This window comes from Camelus bactrianus, chromosome 11 (assembly GCF_048773025.1).
Source record: "Camelus bactrianus isolate YW-2024 breed Bactrian camel chromosome 11, ASM4877302v1, whole genome shotgun sequence".
Lineage (NCBI taxonomy): Eukaryota > Metazoa > Chordata > Mammalia > Artiodactyla > Camelidae > Camelus > Camelus bactrianus.
The window spans coordinates 32,487,608-32,508,398 of NC_133549.1; the positions used below are offsets into that span (position 1 = coordinate 32,487,608).

A 20,791-nucleotide genomic window follows, 5' to 3' on the forward strand; every position below is an offset into this window, starting at 1 on the left:
TCCCTTGTCAGTTGCATCATTTGCAAATCTTTTTTACCATTTTGTCTTTTCATTTTGTTCATAGTTTCCTTTACTTTGCAAAAGCTTTCATGTCTAATTAGGTCCCATTTGTTTATTTTTGCTTTTGTTTCCGTTACTCTAGGTGATGGATCCAAAAAATACTGCTGAGATTTATGTCAGAGTGTTCTGCCTATGTTTTCCTCTAGAAGTTTTATAGTATCCAGTCTTACATTTAAGTCTTTAATCTGTTTTGAGTTTATTTTTGCATATAGTGTTAGAGAATGTTCTAATTTCATTCATTTACATGTAACTGTTCAGTTTTCCCAGCACCACTTGTTGGAGAGGCTGTCTTTTATCCATTGTATATTCTTGCCTCCTTTGTCATAGATTAATTGACCATAAATGCATGGGTTTATTTCTAGGTATTGTATCCTGTTCTATTGATCTATGTGTCTGTTTTTCTGCCAGTACCATACAGATTTGATTACTCCAGCTTTGTGATATAGTCTAAAGTCAGGGAGTGTGATTTCTCCAGCTCCCTTCTTCTTTCTCAACATTGTTTTGGCTATTTGGGATCTTTTGTGTTTCCATACAAATATAAAATTTTTCTGTTCTAGTTCTGTGGAAAGTGCCTTGGTAACTTGATAGGGATTACATTGAGTCTGTGAATTGCCTTGGGTAGTATGGTCATTTTAACAATACTGATTCTTTTAATCCAAGAACGTGGTACATCTTTCCATCTGTTTGTGTTGTCTTCAATTTCTTTTATCAGTGTCTTATAGTTTTCAGAATACAGCTCTTGCCTCCTTCAGTAGGTTTATTCCTAGATATTTTATTCTTTTTGATGCATTTGTATATGGGACTTTTTCCTTAATTTCTCTTTCTGATTTTTCATTGTCATTGTATAGAAATGCAACAGATTCCTGTATATTAATTTTGTATCCTGCAACTTTACTGAATTCATTGATGAGCTCTAGTAGTTTCCTAGTGGCATGTTTAGGATTTCTATGTATAGTATCATGTCATCTGTAAACAGTGACAGTTTTACTTCTTCCTTTCCAATTTGGATTCCTTTTATGTGTTTTTCTTTGATTGCTGTGGCTAGAACTTTCAAAACTGTGAAGAATAAAAGTGGTGAGAGTGGGCATCTTTGTCTTGTTCCTGATCTTAGATGGAATGCTTTCAGCTTTTCACCTTTGAGTATGACATCAGCTGTGGGCTTGTCATAAATGGGCTTTATTATGTTGAGGTATGTTCCATCTATGCCCACTTTCTGGAGAGTTTTTATCATAAACGGATGTTGGATTTTATCAAAAGCTTTTTCTGCCTCTATTGAGATGATCATGTGGTTTTTACTCTTCAATTTGTTAATGTGGTGTATCGCGCTGATTGATTTACAGATATTGAAAGATCCTTTCATCCCTGGGATAAATCCCACTTGGTCATGGTGTGTGATCCTGTTGATGTATTGTTGGATCCAGTTTGCAGTATTTTGTTGAGGATTTTTGCATCTATATTCATCAGTGATACTGGCCTGTAATTTTCTTTTTTTGTAATATCTTTGGTTTTGGTATCAGGGTGATGGTGGCCTCATAGAGTGAGCTCAGAAGTGTTTCTTCCTCTGCAATTTTTTGGAATAGTTTCAGGAGGATAGGTGTTAACTCTTCTCTAAATGTTTGGTTAGAAGTCTGTTTATATTTTCTATTTCTTCCTGGTTCAACCTTGGGAGATTGTACCTTTGTAAGAATTTGTCCCTTTCTTCTAGGTTGTCCATTTTATTGTAGTTGCTCATTTTAGTCTCTTAGGATCCTTTGTATTTCTATGGTGTTGGTTGTAACTTCTTTTTCATTTCTAATTTTATTTGGGCCCTCTCCCTTTTTTTTCCTTCATAAGTCTGGCTTTTACCTTCAATGATCTTTTCCATTGTGTTTTTAGTCTCTACTTCATTTCTGCTCTGATGTTTGCAATTACCACGAGGTTTTTGTATAGCAGTCTTATCTATATACGTGATAACGTTTTAAGTTGCTGATCTCTTAATTTCAAAACCATTCTAAATACCCTGCATTTGTACTCTTCTCCCCTCACAATTACTGTTTCTGATATCATGTTTTACATCTAATTGTTCTGTGTGCTCCTTAACTGCTTATTTTGGATACAGGTGATTTTACTTTTGTCTGTTAACCTCCCTACTAGTGTGCATGTGGATGCTTTCCTGCCTTTGCTGTATGTTTGCCTTTACCAATGAGCTTTTTCATTTTGCAGTTTCCTTGTTTCTAGTTATGGCTTTTTCTTTTTTGCCTACAGGAGTTACTGTAACATTTGTTGTAAAGCTGGATTGGTAGTGCCAAAGTCTTTTAGCTTTTGCTTGTATGTCAAGATTTTGATTTCTCTGTCAAATCTGAATGAGCGCCTTACTGCATGGAGTATATTGTTGTTTATAGATTTTTCCCTTTCATCACTTAAAATATAATGCCTATAAAATATTATAATAAAAATTTCAGAGTTTCTGCTGAAAAATCAGCTAATGGCCTCATGGGAGTTCGCTTGTATGTTATTTGTTGCTTTTTCCCTGCTGCTTTTAGTATTCTCTCTTTATCTTTGATTTTTGTCATTTTGATTACAGTGTGTTTTGGTGTGTTCCTCTGGGTTAATCCTGTATAGGATTATGTGCTTCCTGGACTTGGGTGACTGTTTCCTTTTCCAGGTCCCAGCTATTATGTCTTCAAATATTTTCTTGACCCCCTCTCTCCCTGCTCCTCTGCGGCCCCTGTTATGCAAATATACATTAGTGCACTTGATGTTGCCCCAGAGGTCTTTCAAACTGTCCTCAATTTCATTCTTTTTTTCTTTTTTGTTCAGCAGCAGTGATTTCCACTACTCTCTCTTCCAGCTCACTGATCTGCTCTTCCGTATCACTTAGTCTACTGTAGAATCCTTCTAGTGTATTTTTCATTTCAGTTACTGTATTCTTCATCTCTGATTGTTCTTTATATTTTCTAATGCTTTGTTGAAAACTTCTGACTTCTAGCTCTGTGCATCCATTCTCCTCCCAAGTTCTTTAATCATCTTTACGACCATTACTCTGAACTCTTTTTCGGGTAGATTACCTGTCTCCATCTCACTTAGTTCTTCTGTGTTTTTATCTTGTTCCTTTGTCTGGAGCATATTCCTCTACCACCTCATTCTGTCTAAATTGCTATCTGTATTTTTATGTATGTGGTACGTTAGTTACATTTCTTGACCTTGGAGAGGTGGCTCTGTGGGAGACATCCTGTGTGTCCCAGCAATGCATTCCCCTCATCACCCAAGCTATATGCTCTAGGGGTTCCCCCTAAGAGTGCTGCATGGGTCCTTCTGTTGTGGCAGGCTCTGTGGGTGGTCTGGTAGGCTTGGTTGGCCCCTAGTCTGGTTGGATGCCAGGCCCTGCCTTGTGCAGATGCTGCTGGCTGCTCTTTAGTGGAGCATGGCCATGATTTGGCAGGTTGTGGAATTTTAGGGGGTCCCAGAGGTAGTCTGGTGCACTGGTGGGCAGAGTCACGGCCCTGAAGACTCTAGGGCTATTGCCCACCCACTGGCAGGTGAAGCCAGATCCTGGGGTTAATGCTGGACCACTGGCAGGCAGAGCTGGTTCCTGGAGTCTGGCTGCAGAGTCCAGGGATCCCAGAGCTTGCTTCAGATCATTGGTGGCGAGTGCTGGTTTGGTTCCCTACACAACTGGGTACAGGGTCTGGGGTGTCCCGAAGGTTGTGTTGGCCTGTTAGGTGGCAGGGCCAGGGCCCGGCTGGTTCCAGGGTAGGGTCTGGCCTAAGTTGTGGGTTTGTAGTTTTCTTGCTTCCAGTGTCTGTTCCTTCTTGGGTGAGGCTCATTCAGAGGCTCATGCAGGCTTCCTGGGGAAGGGGACCAGTGCCTGCCCACTGGTGGGTAGAGCTGGGTCTTGGCCCTCACAGGCTGAGCCATGTCTAGGGGCATGTCTGGAGGTGGCTGTGGGCTCTTTGGTCTTTAGGCAGCCTGTCTGCTGATGGGTGGGGCTGTGTTCCACCCACTTGGTTGTTGGGCCTGAGGCATCCCAGCACTGGATCCTATAGGCTGTTGGTTGGAACGGCCAGGTGTTGGTGCTAATGAGCCAGTATGGCAGCTGCCAGGAGTGTTCACACAGTTGAATGTTCCCCTGTGTGTCTACCACCAGTGACCACGTCCCCAGGGTGAGTTGTACCCACCCCTCGCCTCTCCAGGAGACTCCAAGAACAGCAGGTAGGTCTGGCTAGGCTCCTATCAAATTATTGCTTTCGCCCTGGGTCCTAGTGTGTGCAGGATTTTGTAGGCCCTCTTTAAGAGTCGTCTCTATTTTCCCCAGTCTTGTGATCCTGCAGTTAAACCCCGCTGGCCTTCAAAGCCAAATGCTCTGAGGGCTTATCTTCCTGGTGCTGGACCCCCAGGCTGGGGAGTCTGATGTGGAGCTCAGAACTCACTCCTGTGGGAGAACCTCTGCAATGTAATTATTCTCCAGTCTGTGGGTTGCCCACCCGGGGTTGTGTGGGATCTGATTATATCATGAGTCCAACCCTCCTACTGTCTCATTGTGGTTCCTTCTTTATGTGTTTAATTGTAGAAGATATTTTCTGATAGTTTCCAGTTTTTTTCATTAATGGTTGTGATTCTGGTGTGCTCATGAAAGGAGGTGAGTTTGGGCTCTTTCTACTCCGCCGTTTTGGCTGCTCTGTAGGGGACTTACAACCTAGTGATGTCACACTGCTCATGTACACTTGAATCTATCCAAACCTGAAGCTTATGAGTGGTAGGTTCTAGGCTGGCGGCCTGGATGCTTAACGTCGGGCTCTTCTGAACACATGAGTAGATTCACAGAAGTCACCTATCCCAATAGCAATTCTTTCCAAGTCAGGGAACTTGAGCTTTGGGGGTCTGGCGTCTAACAGTTGACAATAAGGGAAGGGCACTTGGGGACTGAGCAGTGAGTGAAACACAAGTCTGCCCCATTCCAGTGAGAGCCAGAGTGGCAGACAGACAGTGAATGAAAATATATGTCAGATGGAGTCATGTATTAAGAAAGCAGGTGGGACAGTCTGATGGAGGTGACACTGGAAGCAGATGAGGGGACAAGTCACATGCCTCCGGGAGTACGTGTATTTTAGGCAGAGGGAACAGCCAAAACAACAGGCTGTTGGAGGCACAGGAAGGCGGCCGGTGTGGTCCAGCTGGAGTGAGTGAGGGGCAGTGGGAGGAGGCCAAAGAGGCAACGGGAGTGAGACCACGGAGGGGAATTCATTCCTGCCTGCCTTTTGTTTCAGACACCCAAGAATGTACACTGCTTCAGCTTCTCTGGGCTCAAGGTCTAGAAAGAACATCAAGGAACATTCTCCTTAATTCCAGTTCCAGGACAGAAAGGAACAGTGTTCAAGACTATTAAGACGTCCTGGTCCTCGAGGTGGTGACCAAACTTGGTTGCATACTAGAACCACCTGAGGACCTTTTAACAATCCCAATGCCCAGGCTGTGCCCCAGACCGTGTTAATCTGAATCCCTGAAGTGTCACCCAGACATCAGTGTATTTTTAAGCTCCCAGGTAATCCTAGTGTTTAGCCAAGTTTGAGGGCCACTAGCTCACATGACTGCTAAGGGGTCCTGTCTTAGGCCAGTTCTCATCACGGCCTACAAAGAAACGCGCACCACATCCTAAGTTACCTGCGATAGTTTATTTTAAGCGCTGCACACTTACAAATGGGAGCAACCCATGTTGAACGGGGGTTAGGCACAGCAGGAACTGGGGTCCAGGGGAGGGAAGAGGAGTTCCTTCCCGGAAGGTCAGCCTGTCACGCAGGCTTCGTGCTTGCCCGTAGGTCTTTGTTCCCAGTTCAGGAGGTTGTTGCTTGGTGCCTGCTTCGTTTACCGGAAAACTTGACATGAGTTTCAACTCCTTCCCCCTCAGCTTCCAGCTCTGCAGCAAACTGTTGGGAACAGATCCAGTCACCAGATATACTGTAGAGAACACTTCCAGAACATTGTTTTTGGACAAAAGGTCAGAGGCCCAGTTTTTAAGTCTCTCAGAGAAACTAGAGTTTAGGAAATGTTCAGTGTAATCAAACTTTTCCCTTCTGTGCACAGACTTTCGTGGACACAGAAGTACACAAAAGAAATCTTTCTCACAGATTTGATGACTATTAGTGATAGCTTAAAACTCGACTTAAAATTTTAGTGGTTATCGGGGGAGGGTATAGCTCAGTGGTAGAGTGCATGCTTAGCATGCACGAGGTCCTGGGTTCAATCCCCAGTACCTCCATTAAAAATAAATAAACCTAATTACTTCCCCCCAAAAAAGATTAAACATTAAAAAAATGTTTTTAAAAATGTTAGTGGTTTTGTGGAATAGTTAGAAAACATGAACAGCTTTTCAGAACTTGAAGTTCTCTTAATTTGAACACTGGAATGCCTGAGTGTTGAGACTGCCAACAAGTTAGGTTCACTGTAAAACAAGGAAGAAGTCACAAAGGGTCACTTTGGCCCTTGAACCTAGTTATCACTTACAAGGGTTGGAGATCATGAGGAAGGGACAGAGACTACACATGGACCTTGACGAAAGGTACCTTGATAAAAGTAGCCCTAAAACCTAATGCCAGCAACATGTAAGATGGAAAGACAAGAGTTCTTTAGTTCAAGGCTAAGTTTCCACATGGTAAGTCTCACTTAATACTTTTTTAAAAGCCCTAAAACTATGGTCAGTAGTTTAGTAGGTAAAACAACAGACAGGAGAAAAGACAAAAAAACGAATGGAAGATCAGTTTTTAACCCACACTCCCACGAGGCAGCTACCCGAGCCCCGCCCAGCCGTAAGTACCCTCCCCTACTCCTGGACGTTCTCGTACAGACTGCTGATACCCCGCCCAGCCGTAAGTACCTTCCCCTACTCCTGGACGTTCTCGTACAGACTGCTGATTTGAGCCCGAAAGTACTTGGAAAGCTCTCCCCGCTTTGCTTTCATGGTTGGTGTCAAGAGCCCATTTTCAATGGAAAACGGCTCTGGATGAAGAAAGATGCTTTTGACCTGGAAGAGAAGGTGTATGTGTTAATTAGGGACTTGGACTGTCCTGCAGAGCCCTCAGTGCTATGTGAAGAACCTTAATGACTAGTTCCCCTTATAAACGTGGGGTTGATGAAGTGGGAGGTAAGTGCCCAGCCCCACACACTTCCAATTTGGGAGAGAAATGAGTGGAGAAGGGGAATCAGTAGTGAGCAGCGTAAAGGGACCGTACAGGTGGCGGCAAAGTTCAGGGCCATCTGTAGTTCATGGGTTGACGGTACATCTAAAATCAGTTCCCTGGAAACTACTTTTAAACCCCACTGGATAAAAGCGAACTTTAAAACTTCCTAGTGTGACTTGAGAGACCAGGGTAACACCAGTAGTACACACCTGTTCAAAGGATTTAAGGCCTCCTTCTTTCCCAATTTTCTGCAAGTCTTCTAAAATGGCTTCCTTTACAATCTGAGAATATAAAGCAGGGCATAAAGCATGGCTGTTGAAAAAGAGCCCAAAGGAAAGGCTGAGCGCAAACCAATTCAAGTGCCTACAAAGCTCATCAGGATAAAAGCAGGATATAGGGGTATGGACAGGCACACGTGAAACCGACATGTGGCTCAAATTAAAAAATTAACGGGAAGAAAACACAAATCTCAGTGGTAATGGGTTTTCTCTGGATGGCATATTTTAATTCCCACTTTTCCAATTATTTTTTTCCACAATGCACGTTACTATAAAAAGAACGGGGCTTTTGGTGGTGGTGGTTTTTAAACTCCCCACCCTATCCTGCAGTCTAATTAAAAACCCACCAATCCACACTCAGCAAGAGTCTGTTCCTCCAGAAAGGAGGCTCTGGGAAGCCCGAGCTGCTGGGGCCTCCCCCTCCCACGACGGGCCCATGGCGGTGCATATGCTTTCCTACGGGAGACTTACCTGGCTTTGGCACAGTTCCTCAAAAGAGCCCTTCACCCCAAGTTTGGCTGCAAATGAGGGAAGCACATCTGGGTCAGGAACCACCACTCCCACTAGGACTGACTGTGGAAAGAAAACGGTCATGTGAATGCACGCAGCACTGCCTCCAGGTGGGGAAAGAAAGGAGTTACATCTTCTTTAACACCTGATACTTCCCAAGCCCTCAAATTCAGTGCTACTGGCATCCTATTCTTCTCTCACGATTATTTCAAACCCACATAGAACTCAAATCCCATTTTCCCATTCAACATCTCTACAAAGATGTTCTACTCAAATCTGATTGTTCAAAAAGAAGTGGCACTCAACATTAAGCGTCAAGCTTCTCCGGCCTGTCCCTATGAACCCTCCCCAACTCCCAAGAAGCTGAATTTAAGCTCAGCAGTATAAACAGCCTGTGCCAGAGGAAATCCTATTGTGGTGGAAATGAAGTGCACCGTGGGGCTCTTTTTTTTAACTGAATGGCTACCCTTTCACAGAATTGTTCTAACAATCCTACTGACGTGTTTTCCAGAGACCATCATAGTTTCAAAACAAACTCTTTTTTCCCATTATATTGCCTTATTTGAGGTTTGGAGTGTGGCTTCATTTCTTTAGTTTTATAAGCTCAGATCTTCTCGTTCTAAACCCACCTACACAGATTTCCTGTAGTTACAGAAGTCGGCGTGTCTGCCTGAAGGTGGCTGTTGCTAAAACATTACCCGTAAGCTTTCCCCATGTACAAAAATCTGCAACACCGGGCTGCTCCTGATGTAGATATTTTCTATCTTCTCGGGAGCAATGTACTCTCCTTGGGCCAGCTTGAAGATGTTCTTTTTTCGGTCAATGATCTTCAGAGTCCCATTCTGTAAGAGACAGAGAAAGAAGAGCATGAGTGTCGCTGAGCCCCGCTGGGTGATGTCAGTGGGGAGAGGTGAAGCCCAGAATAGCTCCCCTCTTTCAACAAGACCTCTCCATCAACTTCTGAGCAATTTTTCATTTCTCTTTCTTGGCTTTAGGGGAAGGGGAGGGAGGCAGCTTTCATCCAAACCTGTCTATACCTCATGTCTCTGTGAAGACTCAATGGACAACTTTGGGAAAAGTCCCCTGGACCCACTTGGGATTATGTAAATGGTTGTCTCATCCAACGGAGACATTCTGCAGCTCCGTAGTTTAATTTCCAATTACTCCACTTCCAGAACTCTCAGGAATGGGGAAGGTGTTGTCTTTTATTAAGATTTTTGAATTAGATCTCCCCCTCCTCGGCACCCTTTTCTGTTTGTGTTTCCTTCCTGTTGGCTCTGGGAGCAGGCTCTGGAGCGCCACTGTGTCACTGCTAATGGAGCAAGTAGTCACTGCGCTTGTGAGGACAGAAGCAGGGCTGGGGAGGGCTCTGACCGGCCGCCAGAGGTCATTGGCAGCTTCATTTCTCTGGGCTAATTGGTCTGAGGAGCTTAGGTTTTTAGGGATTTGAACTGTCGGATTGGGACAAGGGGCAAATGCAAGCCACATGATCACACCCTAAGTAGGGCAGCAGATTGCACTAACCCTGGAACCATCAACAAGGCCGGCTCAAGAAATTAGCCATCAATTCACCCTAAAAGATGTTGCCTGGAAGTGATTAGTGAGGCTCAGCCCTTTCTAACTCCAGTGTGAAGACCCATCCATTGCCTACATGGTAGGCTGATAAAACCCTTGTTCCAGAGAAACAGATATGTTAGCAAAATACGACTAGACCCAAATCTACGAAATAACGTCACTGGGACCAGTGTTCTTGGAGGTCCTGTTGTAAAACATTCCTTGACTATCACTTACATCTTGAGAATATTTGAGCAAGAGGGGAGTTTTAAGATCTGGTTACATTCCCGCCTCCCCAGCGCGCAGTAGACAAAAACTTTTCAGAGGAGACTGCTTGAAAAACCTCCCGCAGGCGTTCTGCAGCTCCATGTTACCTTGCAGTCATTTTCCCTCTTCTTGGGAAAACAAACGGGGTTGACAGAGACTATTTACTGCTGATTGCCTGTCAGCAAGCTATGCTTTAAAAAGCAAATGTCCCAGTGTCTTCCACCAAGAGAGGCACAAGCTAGCCTCTGCATACACCGAGCTTCACAATCCTGTGTCCTTGTTCTGATATGTCTCTATTAAGTGGGAGAAACATATCCCTTTGAAACTCATAAAAGGCAAAGGTTATAGACCCATGGAGTTATCAAGCCACAATTCCTGCCTCAGGAAAAGTTAAAAAACAAAACAACAACAAAACAGAATACTACACTTCTTCTTTGGAAAAGGCACCTAATTTTTCTTTGTCTTTAAGCAGATCTATTCCATTGTCAGGGGACTTTCAGAAGTTCTGAAGAACTACCCACCGGGAGCCAGCGACCGATGTCTCCTGTGTGAAGCCAGCCATTCTTGTCCAAGGCCTCCTCCGTCTTCTCGGGGTCCTTCAGGTATCCTTTGAACACATTGACGCCCTTGATGCAGATCTGCACATAAGAAGGGACAGGTGGTGACAACAGCAGAGGCTGCTAACCCTGCCTGGCTCGGGTTCTTTACAGAACACCTACTCTCACCTTTCATTACTTGATGGTTCCCACTATAGTGTTAAGAACACCAGATTTTACTCTCCACTGTGGAGGATACGAATGTTAGGCTCCGAGACTTTCAGGCCCTTGCTACAGATCTCAAAAGGAGTCAAACCCAAGCCTGCTTCCAACTGTGTGCTTTTCCAGATACAAATATCCCCACTGTGATGCCTGGAAGGGACTGCCACGCACAGCCTACCCACCTCTCCTTCGTTGTTCACTGAAAAGTAGTTCATGTCGGCCACATCTTCCAGCTTCACATGATTGCAACCCATGGGGACACCGACGTGGCCTAGAACACACCACACTGGGTCAACCAGGATACCACAAAACAGTGATGATTCCAGGCATATTTCAGAGATATTTATGGATTGACTCTAAAAGAATCAAACTGAAAAGTCATCTGGTACCCATGCTGGAGAGCCAAGATGGGAAGGCCTGGATCAAAACTTGGAAGTTTGGCATCTGCCACATTCATCCAGAACATTGAGGTTATCTAAACTCCTGAGTCCTAGTTCAGTTAGAATCCTTCTCCCAACCACCGCACCTCCTGCCTAGGAGACAAAGAACCTACCTGATGTCCAGTCCCCAGGTGATGTAATTGTACAGCCAGCAGTGCATTCTGTTTGACCATAAGCTTCAAACACCTGCACAGACCAAAGAAGGGCTTTGAGACTGACTCAAGATAAAGCAGGAGCTGGCCATGCCCTGTGGCAAGACAAGAGGAATGCAGGCTTTCTCAGGGCTGACGGCCACTTAGTGTCTTCGTACCTTGACTTATGCCTGAGCTGCTAAGTCTTTACAACTGTGGATTCACTCAAAAACCAAAAGGGTCCAGAAATAGACCAAGTACTGCAGGCAGTGGCATGTCATGAGCAGAGTTGGTGGAAAAGGAGAGCATGGCATTTCTGGGAGGCATGTGGCAATAGGACCCTTCTGACCTATTGGTTTTAGGAGCTGAGGGAAAGGAACATATTAAGAATGGTCAAGAACATGTATCTGGAGAAAACTCTAATTCAAAAAGATACATGCACCCCCAATGTTTATATATATATATATACACATACATATATACATACACACACAATAGCCAAAACATGGAAGCAACCTAAATGTCCATCAACAGATGACTGGATAAAGAAGCTGTGGTATATTTATACAATGGAATACTACTCAGCCATAAAAAAGAATGAATTAACACCATTTGCAGCAACATGGATGGACCTGGAAATTGTCATTCTAAGTGAAGTAAGCCAGGAAGAGAAAGAAAAATGCCATATGATATTGCTTATACGTGGAATCTAAAAAAAGAAAGAAGACACTAATGAACTTATCTACATAACAGAAACAGATTCACAGACATAGTAAACAATCTTATGGTTACAACAGGGAAAGGGGGTGGGAAGGAACAAATTGGGAGTTTGAGATTTGCAAATATTAACTAGTATATATAAAATAGCTAAACAACAAGTTTTTACTGTATAGCACTGGGAACTATATTCAATATCTTGTAGTAACCTATGGTGGAAAAGAATATGGAAACAAAACAAAACAACAGAATGGCCAAGAGGATGCTAGTTGGAAAGAATAGAGGGACTCTGGCCTCGACATCAATTCAGAATCCTTTCTGATGGTGGTTACACACACAGGGGACCCAGTGAGGACCACCATCTACCATCTATTTCATTCATGTTGTGCGTGTTGGCCCAATGAATGAACTAGTTAGCCATTTGGAGGAAAAAAAATATGAGACAATATCCAAGCTCAAGCCCCTTTATTAAATTCCAGATGGAGCAGAGACTTAATTGGAAAAAAGTAAAGCCATAAGGTTACCAGAAAAATCTGGGTAAAAACAGTTTTATGAACTATTTGAGGGTGAGGAGGCCTGTCTAAACAATTAAAACACACACACACACACATACACACACACATACACACACACACACACACACAGAGAGAGAAAAGATGAATCCGTTGACTGCATAAATATTTGAAACTTGTATATAGCAATACCCAGTGCAAAAAGATGAGACCAGGAAAAATATTTCTAACGTGAGAAAGACTGATTTTATTGCTATGCGAGGAATTCCGGGAGAACAAGGTGAAAGGGAACCAAACTGTCCTCTGCCCATTTTCCTATAAGGAAGCAATAGAGTGACGCATTGAAGAAGTACAAGTGCCAATAAGCAACAGAAGAGATGTTCAGTGCGGATAAAAGAAGCAGAGCTACAGTAAGACTTTTCATGTATCTGCTTGTCTAAGATGCAAATGACTGAAAAAAGCCTGTCCCTCACAGAAATGTGAGGATGTCAGGTCTGGTGCATTATTTGCAGGAATGTCTCAAAAAGATCTTTCTGAAGGGAAGTATGATAATCTACATTAACATGTTTTAAAAAACCCCATATACTTTGACCCAATAATCCCCACTTCCAAGGAGTTATCCTAAATTGATAATTGTGTAAGTATACACAAGTCTCCTTATCACTTCACTGATTATAACAGCAGAAAGAAAGAAAGAAAGAAAGAAAAGAAAGAAAGAAAGAAAGAAAGAAAGAAAGAAAGAAAGAAAGAAAGAAAGAAAGAAAGAAAGAAAGAAAGAAAGAAAGAAAAGAAGGGAGGAAGGGAGGAAGAAAAGAAGGGAGGGAGGGAGGAAGAAAAGAAGGGAGGGAGGGAGGAAGAAAGAAAGAAAGAGAAGGAAAAGAAAAGGAAAGGAAAGGAAAGGAAAAGGAAAAGGGAAGGGAGGGAAGAAAAAAGAAAAGAAAAAAGAAAAGAAAAGAAAGGAAGAAAGGTAAACAGCTCAAGTGTCCCTCAAAAGGAGGCTAGTTATTTAGGTACACTCAGTAAACTACTATAAAACCATCAAAATGATGCAGAAGTTTATTCAGCAAGGAGCAGTGTAGATGGGGCACTGCTTTGCAAGTAGTTAGAACACTGACACCATTTGTGAAAAGATTTCTGTACAGAGACACATAGGTGACTGGAGATATTTTCTCATGACTGAGATTTCGGCTGACTTTCTCTTTCGCACTTGTCAGCTGCGTTTTCATTTTCATTTAAATAGTGAGCTTTATTTGTGCAGAAGTGAAATAAGCTATCATCAGAAAAGGTGCTTGGCTTACCGGACATCCCATCGCTGCCCGGAGGAACGTCAAGACGGGAGAGGAGATGGGCGCGGCTCCGGTGACCAGAAAGCGAACCTTCCCGCCCAGGCTTTCCTGTTTGGTAGAAACAAAAGACCTGCTGAAACCTCTTCCTTTGGCTTTAATTTCCTGCACTGCAAAAACAAAAGCCTACCTACCCGGTATTGTCATGAGAATTAAACCTGTTAATTTACAAAGCACTTAGAATTTAGGGCCTGGCATTGTGGAAAAGAACTTAAAATCTTAGCTATTACTGTTAGCATCATCCATAGCTAGGACCAGACCTGCAATTTTCTTTTTCAATTTCTTCAAATTACCTATAATTTCAACAAACCATTTAAGAGAATGAGAGTGCTAGAACCTAAGTAAAATCCATTTTCCGCTTTTTGACCAATTCCCTTCAGTGACAAAGTTGTCCAAGGGAGATCTCAAAAGGTGAATGAACACAGAAAATGTGAAAGGCTATCAGTTAAAGAGAAGCTTGACCATCAAAGGAAAAGCAAAGTAGGCTGAGTCAGTGGGCAGTGCAGACACTCACCCGGCTCTGTCCAGGATCCACCCAACGTACCTGGATCTTTGAAAAGATGAGCTTGTCCCAGAAGCTGTCGCGTCTGATGATACCCCTTTTCACTTCACTGAGTTTACAGGAAATGGCCAAGTTCAACAAGAACTTCTTCAAGGGTGTCCTGGCTTCATTTTGCACCTGCAGGGAGATAGCTCCTCTTAGCTGGAAACCTATTGTAGATAGGATGGTGCCTCCTAGCTTCGTAAGGAAGTGGCTCTCATTCATGACTGATTTGCTGAATAATCGCGAGCCCACACTTAGAAAGCAGTCAACTTAATACATACACGCAGAGCTCCAGCTCCTCCAGATTCCTTGTCCTTAGCAAACATCTTTGACAACTGAGAGAAGCATGTCCTCAAAAAATAGTCAGCATTGGGAGAGGGAAGGGAAAGAGCTCAGTGGCAGAGCGCAGGCCTAGCATGCACGAGGTCCTGGGTTCAGTCTCCAGGACCTCCGTTAAAAAAAAAAAAAAGGTAGCATCTATCTACAGAGTCACATAGGGGTACTGATTGAACGGCTCATTGAATACCATGTATCATGTGTGTGTGTGCATGTCCTATCTAATATTACAAAGAAAACATCTCCTTGACTATTTTTGAAGATCGCTAGGGCACCCATTTATTGTTTTCAAGATTGATAAATAAAGGCGAAAAAATCAAATATCTGTCATGCCTTTATGGAAGAATCTCAGCTAATGCAGGCAAGAAAAATGACTGAATTAGAAAAACCACCAACCCCAAGGAAAAGAGTGATCTCTTTAGTAACAGCTACAACCATTCCATGGCAGTGGGATTCTGGCCTGACCCCTTAATAGATGTGACTCTGGCCAAGTTATTTAACCTCCAAGGTTCAGTCTCCTCATCTGCCAGTTATAGATAATCAGCGTAGGCATGACTTCCTGTGCTTTTACAGGGAATAAATGACGGAATGCACATGACATGTTTACTGTTGGGCCTGGCCCCTCAGCAAGAAGCACACTAACCAGTAGGTGTAATGAGATCAGAGTAACAACTTCCCAGCAAGTCAGCTGAATTTTGAGGGGGTCCCCAGGTCTCTGAACTGAGCCCTTTCTCCAGATCAGTTCTAGGTAATCTCATCCAGGGGAAAGAGGGGTTCATTGGTTATGGTTTTCACGGCTGCAATTGCATATACGGCTGTAACCAGATGCTCGTAGCGGGTTGGGGGTGGAAACAGAGCATGTTTTTTAGCAACAGAGTCCCTGAGAGCCTCAGTCAGGCCTAAGCCACAGGCAATTCCTTCATCTCGGGGCCGGCCCAGCAGAAGCAAGGCTAGTACCTTGTCGTAGACCCTGTTAAGGAGTCGCGGCACCGCGGGAAACAACGTGGGCCTCAGAGTCTTCATGTCATCAGGCAGCAACCTAATATCTCCTTGGAAGAATCCAACTTTGGCTCCAGAAGAGAACACAACAGCCTACAAGCAAAACCAAAGAACAGTGCTCAGAGCCCAAGGACCACTTCAGGTGGGGTCTGTTTTGGACAGAACTGAGGAACTAATTCAACATCCATGGGCACTTTTCTATGTACAGAGCCCCCTACCCCTAACATTTCAGGTGCCCAGAACTCTGAGACCCTACCCAATAGACGGGGTGGAAACTCACTTCTGCCGAGGTATCGGGACAGGTAAGACAGACTGTAAGGCTGCAGGTGCACCTTTACTCCACCCACAGCTCTGGGTGAGTGACCAAGGCATCATCCTTTGTAAGAGACCATTTGTTACATAGCACTTAGAAAAAACACTGCCAATTAAACTAGAACACACCTACAAGTAAGACCATCTCAATTTCAGAAATGGTAAAATGTGAAAAAATAGACTCTTACATAGAAGCACTATTTACAATAGCCAAGACATGGAAACAACCTAAATGTCCATCGACAGATGACCGGATAAAGAAGTTGTGGTATATTTATACAACAGAATACTACTCAGCCATAAATAAGAATTTAAAAATGCCATTTGTAGCAACATGAATGGACCTGGAGATTGTCATTCTAAGTGAAGTAAGCCAGAAAAAGAAAGAAAAATACCACATGATATCACTTATATGTGCAATCTTAAAAACGGACACAAATGAACTTATTTACAAAATAGAAACAGACTCACAGACCTAGGAAAAAAACTTATGGTTACCAGAAGGGAAAGAGGGTAGGGAGGGATAAAGTGGGAGTTTGGGATTTGCAGATATTAACTACTATGTATAAAATAGATAAACAACAAGTTTCTTCTGCATAGCACAGGAAACTATATTTAGTATCTTGTAGTAACCTATAATGAAAAAGAATATGAAAAGGAATATATGTATGTATATGTATGACTGACACATTGTGCTGTGTACCAGAAACTGACACAACATTGTAAACTGACTGTATTTCAATTTAAAAAATAGACTTCTTAGATTTGATATTTTATTAATCAGATATCAACACGTTAGCCCAAGGAACTGAATCTTCCATTTTGGCACTTCATGCAACAACAGACAGGCTGGTTGAAAAGCATGCAAGTGGGGAGCAGAGAAAGGGTTTTTCCATCCACACTTTTACCCGTGCTTTTACCTTCTGTTCTCAAATCAGCCTCATAATAGCCTGAAAAGCCTGCTGCCCACTCACAGAAGGCCAGCTCTCTCCCCGGGAGCAAACAATCCCGGGGAGCTCCACCTTCCACACTCCACACACCTCACCCAGATCAAATGCTCCTTCTCTGCCCCTCTGTGGGGAACTTCCTCTTCTCCAACCCTAGAGCTTTTCAAAAAATTCTAACCTAAACCAAAGGAAAAAGAAGAAACAGTGCCTAAAATCCCAGCTCAGAATTAAGGGTAGATCGTAAGCTCCGGGCTAGGACCTCCCTGGACTCACAGGCACCCTGTGTGGAGGCAGGAGCAAGTGCTCACCCCTATCGGACACACAGACCCCACACAGGAAGGCCCTGCGGCAGCTCAGGGGTGATGCCAGGATGAGGACTCAGCTGGGCCAGCTCCCTGCCCATGCCCTTCACGTGAGAGAAAGGACTGTAAATCCTGTAAAGCTGCCTTTTGCAGTGAACATGGGATGGGCAAGTCAGGACCCTCTTTTCACATACCTGCTGGGAATAAAGAATCCTTACCTGTACAACCCTCTCAAACATATGAGCCAAGGGGAGGTAGGATATGGCCACATCCTCAGGGGTGGGCTCGAAAGAATACTAGAGATCAGGGAATGGGAGGAAGACAACATTCGATTAATGCCAACTTTCTTTTCCAAAGAAGATTTAAGCACTACTTCTTTCTAGGACCGCCACATACAGTTGCACAAGTGTGCACTGCGCAAATCTAAGAGATGCCCTAACTGCACTGGGTGGAGAGACCGGCAGTGATTCTTAAGAGTAAAACTTGGAAATGCACAGTCCTCCAGACAAAGATGCACCAGTCTTTGTCAACCCTCAGGCTTTAAACCTGTCATTTTCCCTCTCTGCCTCCTCTAACCTGAAGATCAAAATCTTATGACGGATTCACATTTTAACGAGGGTGTCTTTTTCAGTTGATCACTGACCTCCATAAATCTGAGAAAAGCAGCAACATTTGAAACAACATTTTCATGGGTTATCATGGCTCCTTTGGGGTCACCTGTAGGAAACAAAAGGTGGAAAGATCCGTTATATAGTTAACAGGTTGTCTTTGTCATTGAAGTGAGAGGCTACATTCAACTGGTTCTGTTCCAGGGAACCAAGAGCTTCTCCTGTCGTTTTGTCTTTTTATGAATGATGTATGACTCTGCTTATGAATGATTCATGCCCCCAGAGATTCTACTGCTGAGAGCATCATCAGCCCTCTACTACCACCCAGTGCACAGCCACAATCTCAGATAGCAACACAGTGCAAAAGAAAGATCTAAGTAACCCACCTTGTGCTTTTTTTTTCTATGTCTAAGACTTCAGACCTAAAAATATGACCTAGCTATCACCTTATAAACTGGGCACAGTGGAATGGAAATAACTACAGGTCATCCAGGGTCACATTACAATTTATTAAGAGATCTAATAGATAGGGAGCGGGGCGGGGCAGGGTGGGGCAGGGCACCCAGCGTCTGTGGAGAGTATCACTGGGTTACCTTGACTGGGTGAAACCGTTCCAGTGGTGTCAAAGTGACAGAATGGTGGGTTGGGGGAAAAAAGTTGACTTGGTGATGCCATCTTTAAGACCCCCGAAATCCATAGCATGTAAACACCTCCCAGTGTGTTCAGTGAAGTTCATTTGCTTGTGGTTAGGTCTCTCTGTGCGGGCAACCATACTCAAAAGTCTTGGGTTGTAAGTCCCCGAGGACAGGGCTCATGGTAAGGTCTATTTACCAGCCCACCAGGAAGGGGTCAGTGATTCAAGCCACGTTTTTGGCTGACCAGGGGCCCCTGGGACAGCTTCCTGGGCACTGACCTGTGGTCCCACTGGTGAAGCAGATGATGCTCAGGTCCTCTGGGGCAGGAGGCTGGAGACAGAAGCACAAGGGCTTAGTCTACCGTGAGCTTTGAAAGTTGAATATGGCAAGACTCAAATTTGAGCAGAAGAAAACTTACCACCGGTTTTCTGAAGTTCTCTTTGCCTAGATTCTACATGAACAGAAAACCATGAAAGAAAGGCATTAGTTGAGATGGACAGACTTGGGACAAATGCAGCCCTCCTTTCCCCTTTCCATGAGAACACTTCTGTAGGAATACAACCCCATTTCCAACCTGGATCAGGCCCAGAAGCCAACATTCAGGCACCATGGAAACCTCAGTGAAGAGCATAAATTTTCCTTAGAATACCAACTCAAGAGGGCAGGTCCCCAATGTCCAAACTTCCCACCAGACTCCCAGGGTTCAGTCATTTGGGGCCATTGCTAAATCTTTTTGAATATTATGAATCTTTGACATTTCAAGACTTACTACCTACCAGTCACTGTCCTGAGGACTATAGATGCTCTCTCGTTTAACTCTTTACAAGTCCTCTGTGAAGTAGGGACAGTTTTACCCTCATTTTACAAAGAGGGAAAGGGAGATGTAATTTGCCCAAGGCCATCTCACTAAGGGATGTGGAGCTGGAACATGAACCTAGAAAGCCTGGCTCCAGGACCACATCCTTGACCACCACTGACCTCTGTATTTATAAATTCTCAACTTGGATGCTGGCCATCGGTCTTTCTCACCCACTAACATGGTTTCTGAGTTGTCTGGGGGAAATTATTCTCAAAGCATCACAGCATGAGTCCAATTTACTCCTCTAGGGCCACCTCTGGAGAACAGCAGTCTGCTCCCTTGTGTAGAAGTCCTGCAAGTTGCCTGTGGCGTCACACCAGACCTTGAACTCTAAGCTGAGTTTCAGATCCTTACCTCGGCATCAAACAGGGATAAGATCTCAACTCCACACTTCTCCCCTCTCTGCTTCAGGTCGTCCTCAAAGGGATCCATGAGGATGATCAGTTTCAGGCCTGGGGTGAGGCCCTTCTCCACGTTCTCAATCAGAACTGATGCCTTCTGGGGCGTATCACAGATCACCGTGGCGATATCAGCTGAAAACAGAAGCAGAGCAGAGGTCACCCTCCTGCTCTGCCATGTACCTGAAGGTCTTGCAAGGAGGAAGAGGTTTTTGAAAGTTTCAAAGCTACTGGGTCCCTAAAGAAGATTATGTCTGCAAATCAGATTTAAAATGTATAAAATCTGAGACATTCCACTGATAATAAATAAGCTTAATTGAAACAGAAATACATAGTTTTCTTGCAAGCTGCCAACAGTTTATAGTTTCTAGCAGAGCCACAAAATTCCTCCTGCTTAGAAATACAGACAACGTGTATAAATCACTTAGATGTGGTCCTGTCAATGTGTTTTATTTTGGGGCGGGGTGAGTGGGGATAAGAAGGGAAAGGAGGGGCAAGGGGGATTTTAGCAGATAAGCATTTTATGATTTTTAGGATTTTTAACGTAAGCATTTGCTTTGATACTTAGTTACATAAACAGAAAACTTCTGATTATGTCTATAGTTCAAATGGGTCTACTCACTGAAGCTATCAGTTCTGTGACAGAAAGTAACATCTGGTATGTGTGTTACTTGCCCATCGAGCCTGAACTGTTTTCTCTTACAATGGTAATTTTCCCTACAGACTCGCAATGGACTTTGGTACCTGCTGGTTAACTGTATTGACTTAGAGTTGTAAGAACAGGAAATTAAGCCAGCAGTTTCCCAGTGACATAGTCAATTAAGTGATTTATTCACTAACTCTATGGCCTTTCATCCAATATGGCCAGTGAAAATAGTCTTATCTTTAAACTGTATTGTCATGCTACACCACCTTGAAGCATTTCATTGAAACCTCAATCTGAGTCTCTCCCTGCCTCGTGGGTTTTTTGTAACTTCCCTCTACATTATATCCTAGGTACCACGGGACAAGAAAGACTTGAGCGTTTTTCTGGTGACAGCATTCTAAGTCTGCTAACAAAAGCAGATCTTGAGGAATTACTCAGCATCGAGCAAGAATCAAGTTAAAATGTAAGAGCAAAGTTTTAC

The 20,791-nt window shown here is 43.7% G+C and overlaps 1 protein-coding gene across 3 annotated transcripts in view; it reads right to left on the minus strand.

Annotated features, from left to right (window-relative positions):
- Positions 1-5,692: 5,692 nt before the first annotated feature.
- ACSL5 (acyl-CoA synthetase long chain family member 5) overlaps positions 5,693-20,791 on the minus strand; it is a 41,344-nt gene continuing 26,245 nt past the window's right edge. For all 3 annotated transcript variants that reach the window (XM_074373639.1, XM_074373641.1, XM_074373640.1), the window contains exons 7-22: positions 19,621-19,799; positions 18,826-18,858; positions 18,686-18,737; positions 17,808-17,881; positions 17,383-17,460; positions 15,562-15,696; positions 14,269-14,403; positions 13,680-13,775; positions 11,135-11,207; positions 10,764-10,852; positions 10,345-10,461; positions 8,701-8,844; positions 7,964-8,065; positions 7,424-7,495; positions 6,911-7,057; positions 5,693-5,963 (exon numbers count right to left, since the gene is read on the minus strand). In XM_074373639.1, coding sequence (XP_074229740.1) covers positions 6,917-7,057; positions 7,424-7,495; positions 7,964-8,065; positions 8,701-8,844; positions 10,345-10,461; positions 10,764-10,852; positions 11,135-11,207; positions 13,680-13,775; positions 14,269-14,403; positions 15,562-15,696; positions 17,383-17,460; positions 17,808-17,881; positions 18,686-18,737; positions 18,826-18,858; positions 19,621-19,799 — 1,520 coding nt within the window. In that variant the 3' untranslated portion in view covers positions 5,693-5,963; positions 6,911-6,916. The remainder of the gene's footprint in view (positions 5,964-6,910; positions 7,058-7,423; positions 7,496-7,963; positions 8,066-8,700; positions 8,845-10,344; positions 10,462-10,763; positions 10,853-11,134; positions 11,208-13,679; positions 13,776-14,268; positions 14,404-15,561; positions 15,697-17,382; positions 17,461-17,807; positions 17,882-18,685; positions 18,738-18,825; positions 18,859-19,620; positions 19,800-20,791) is intronic.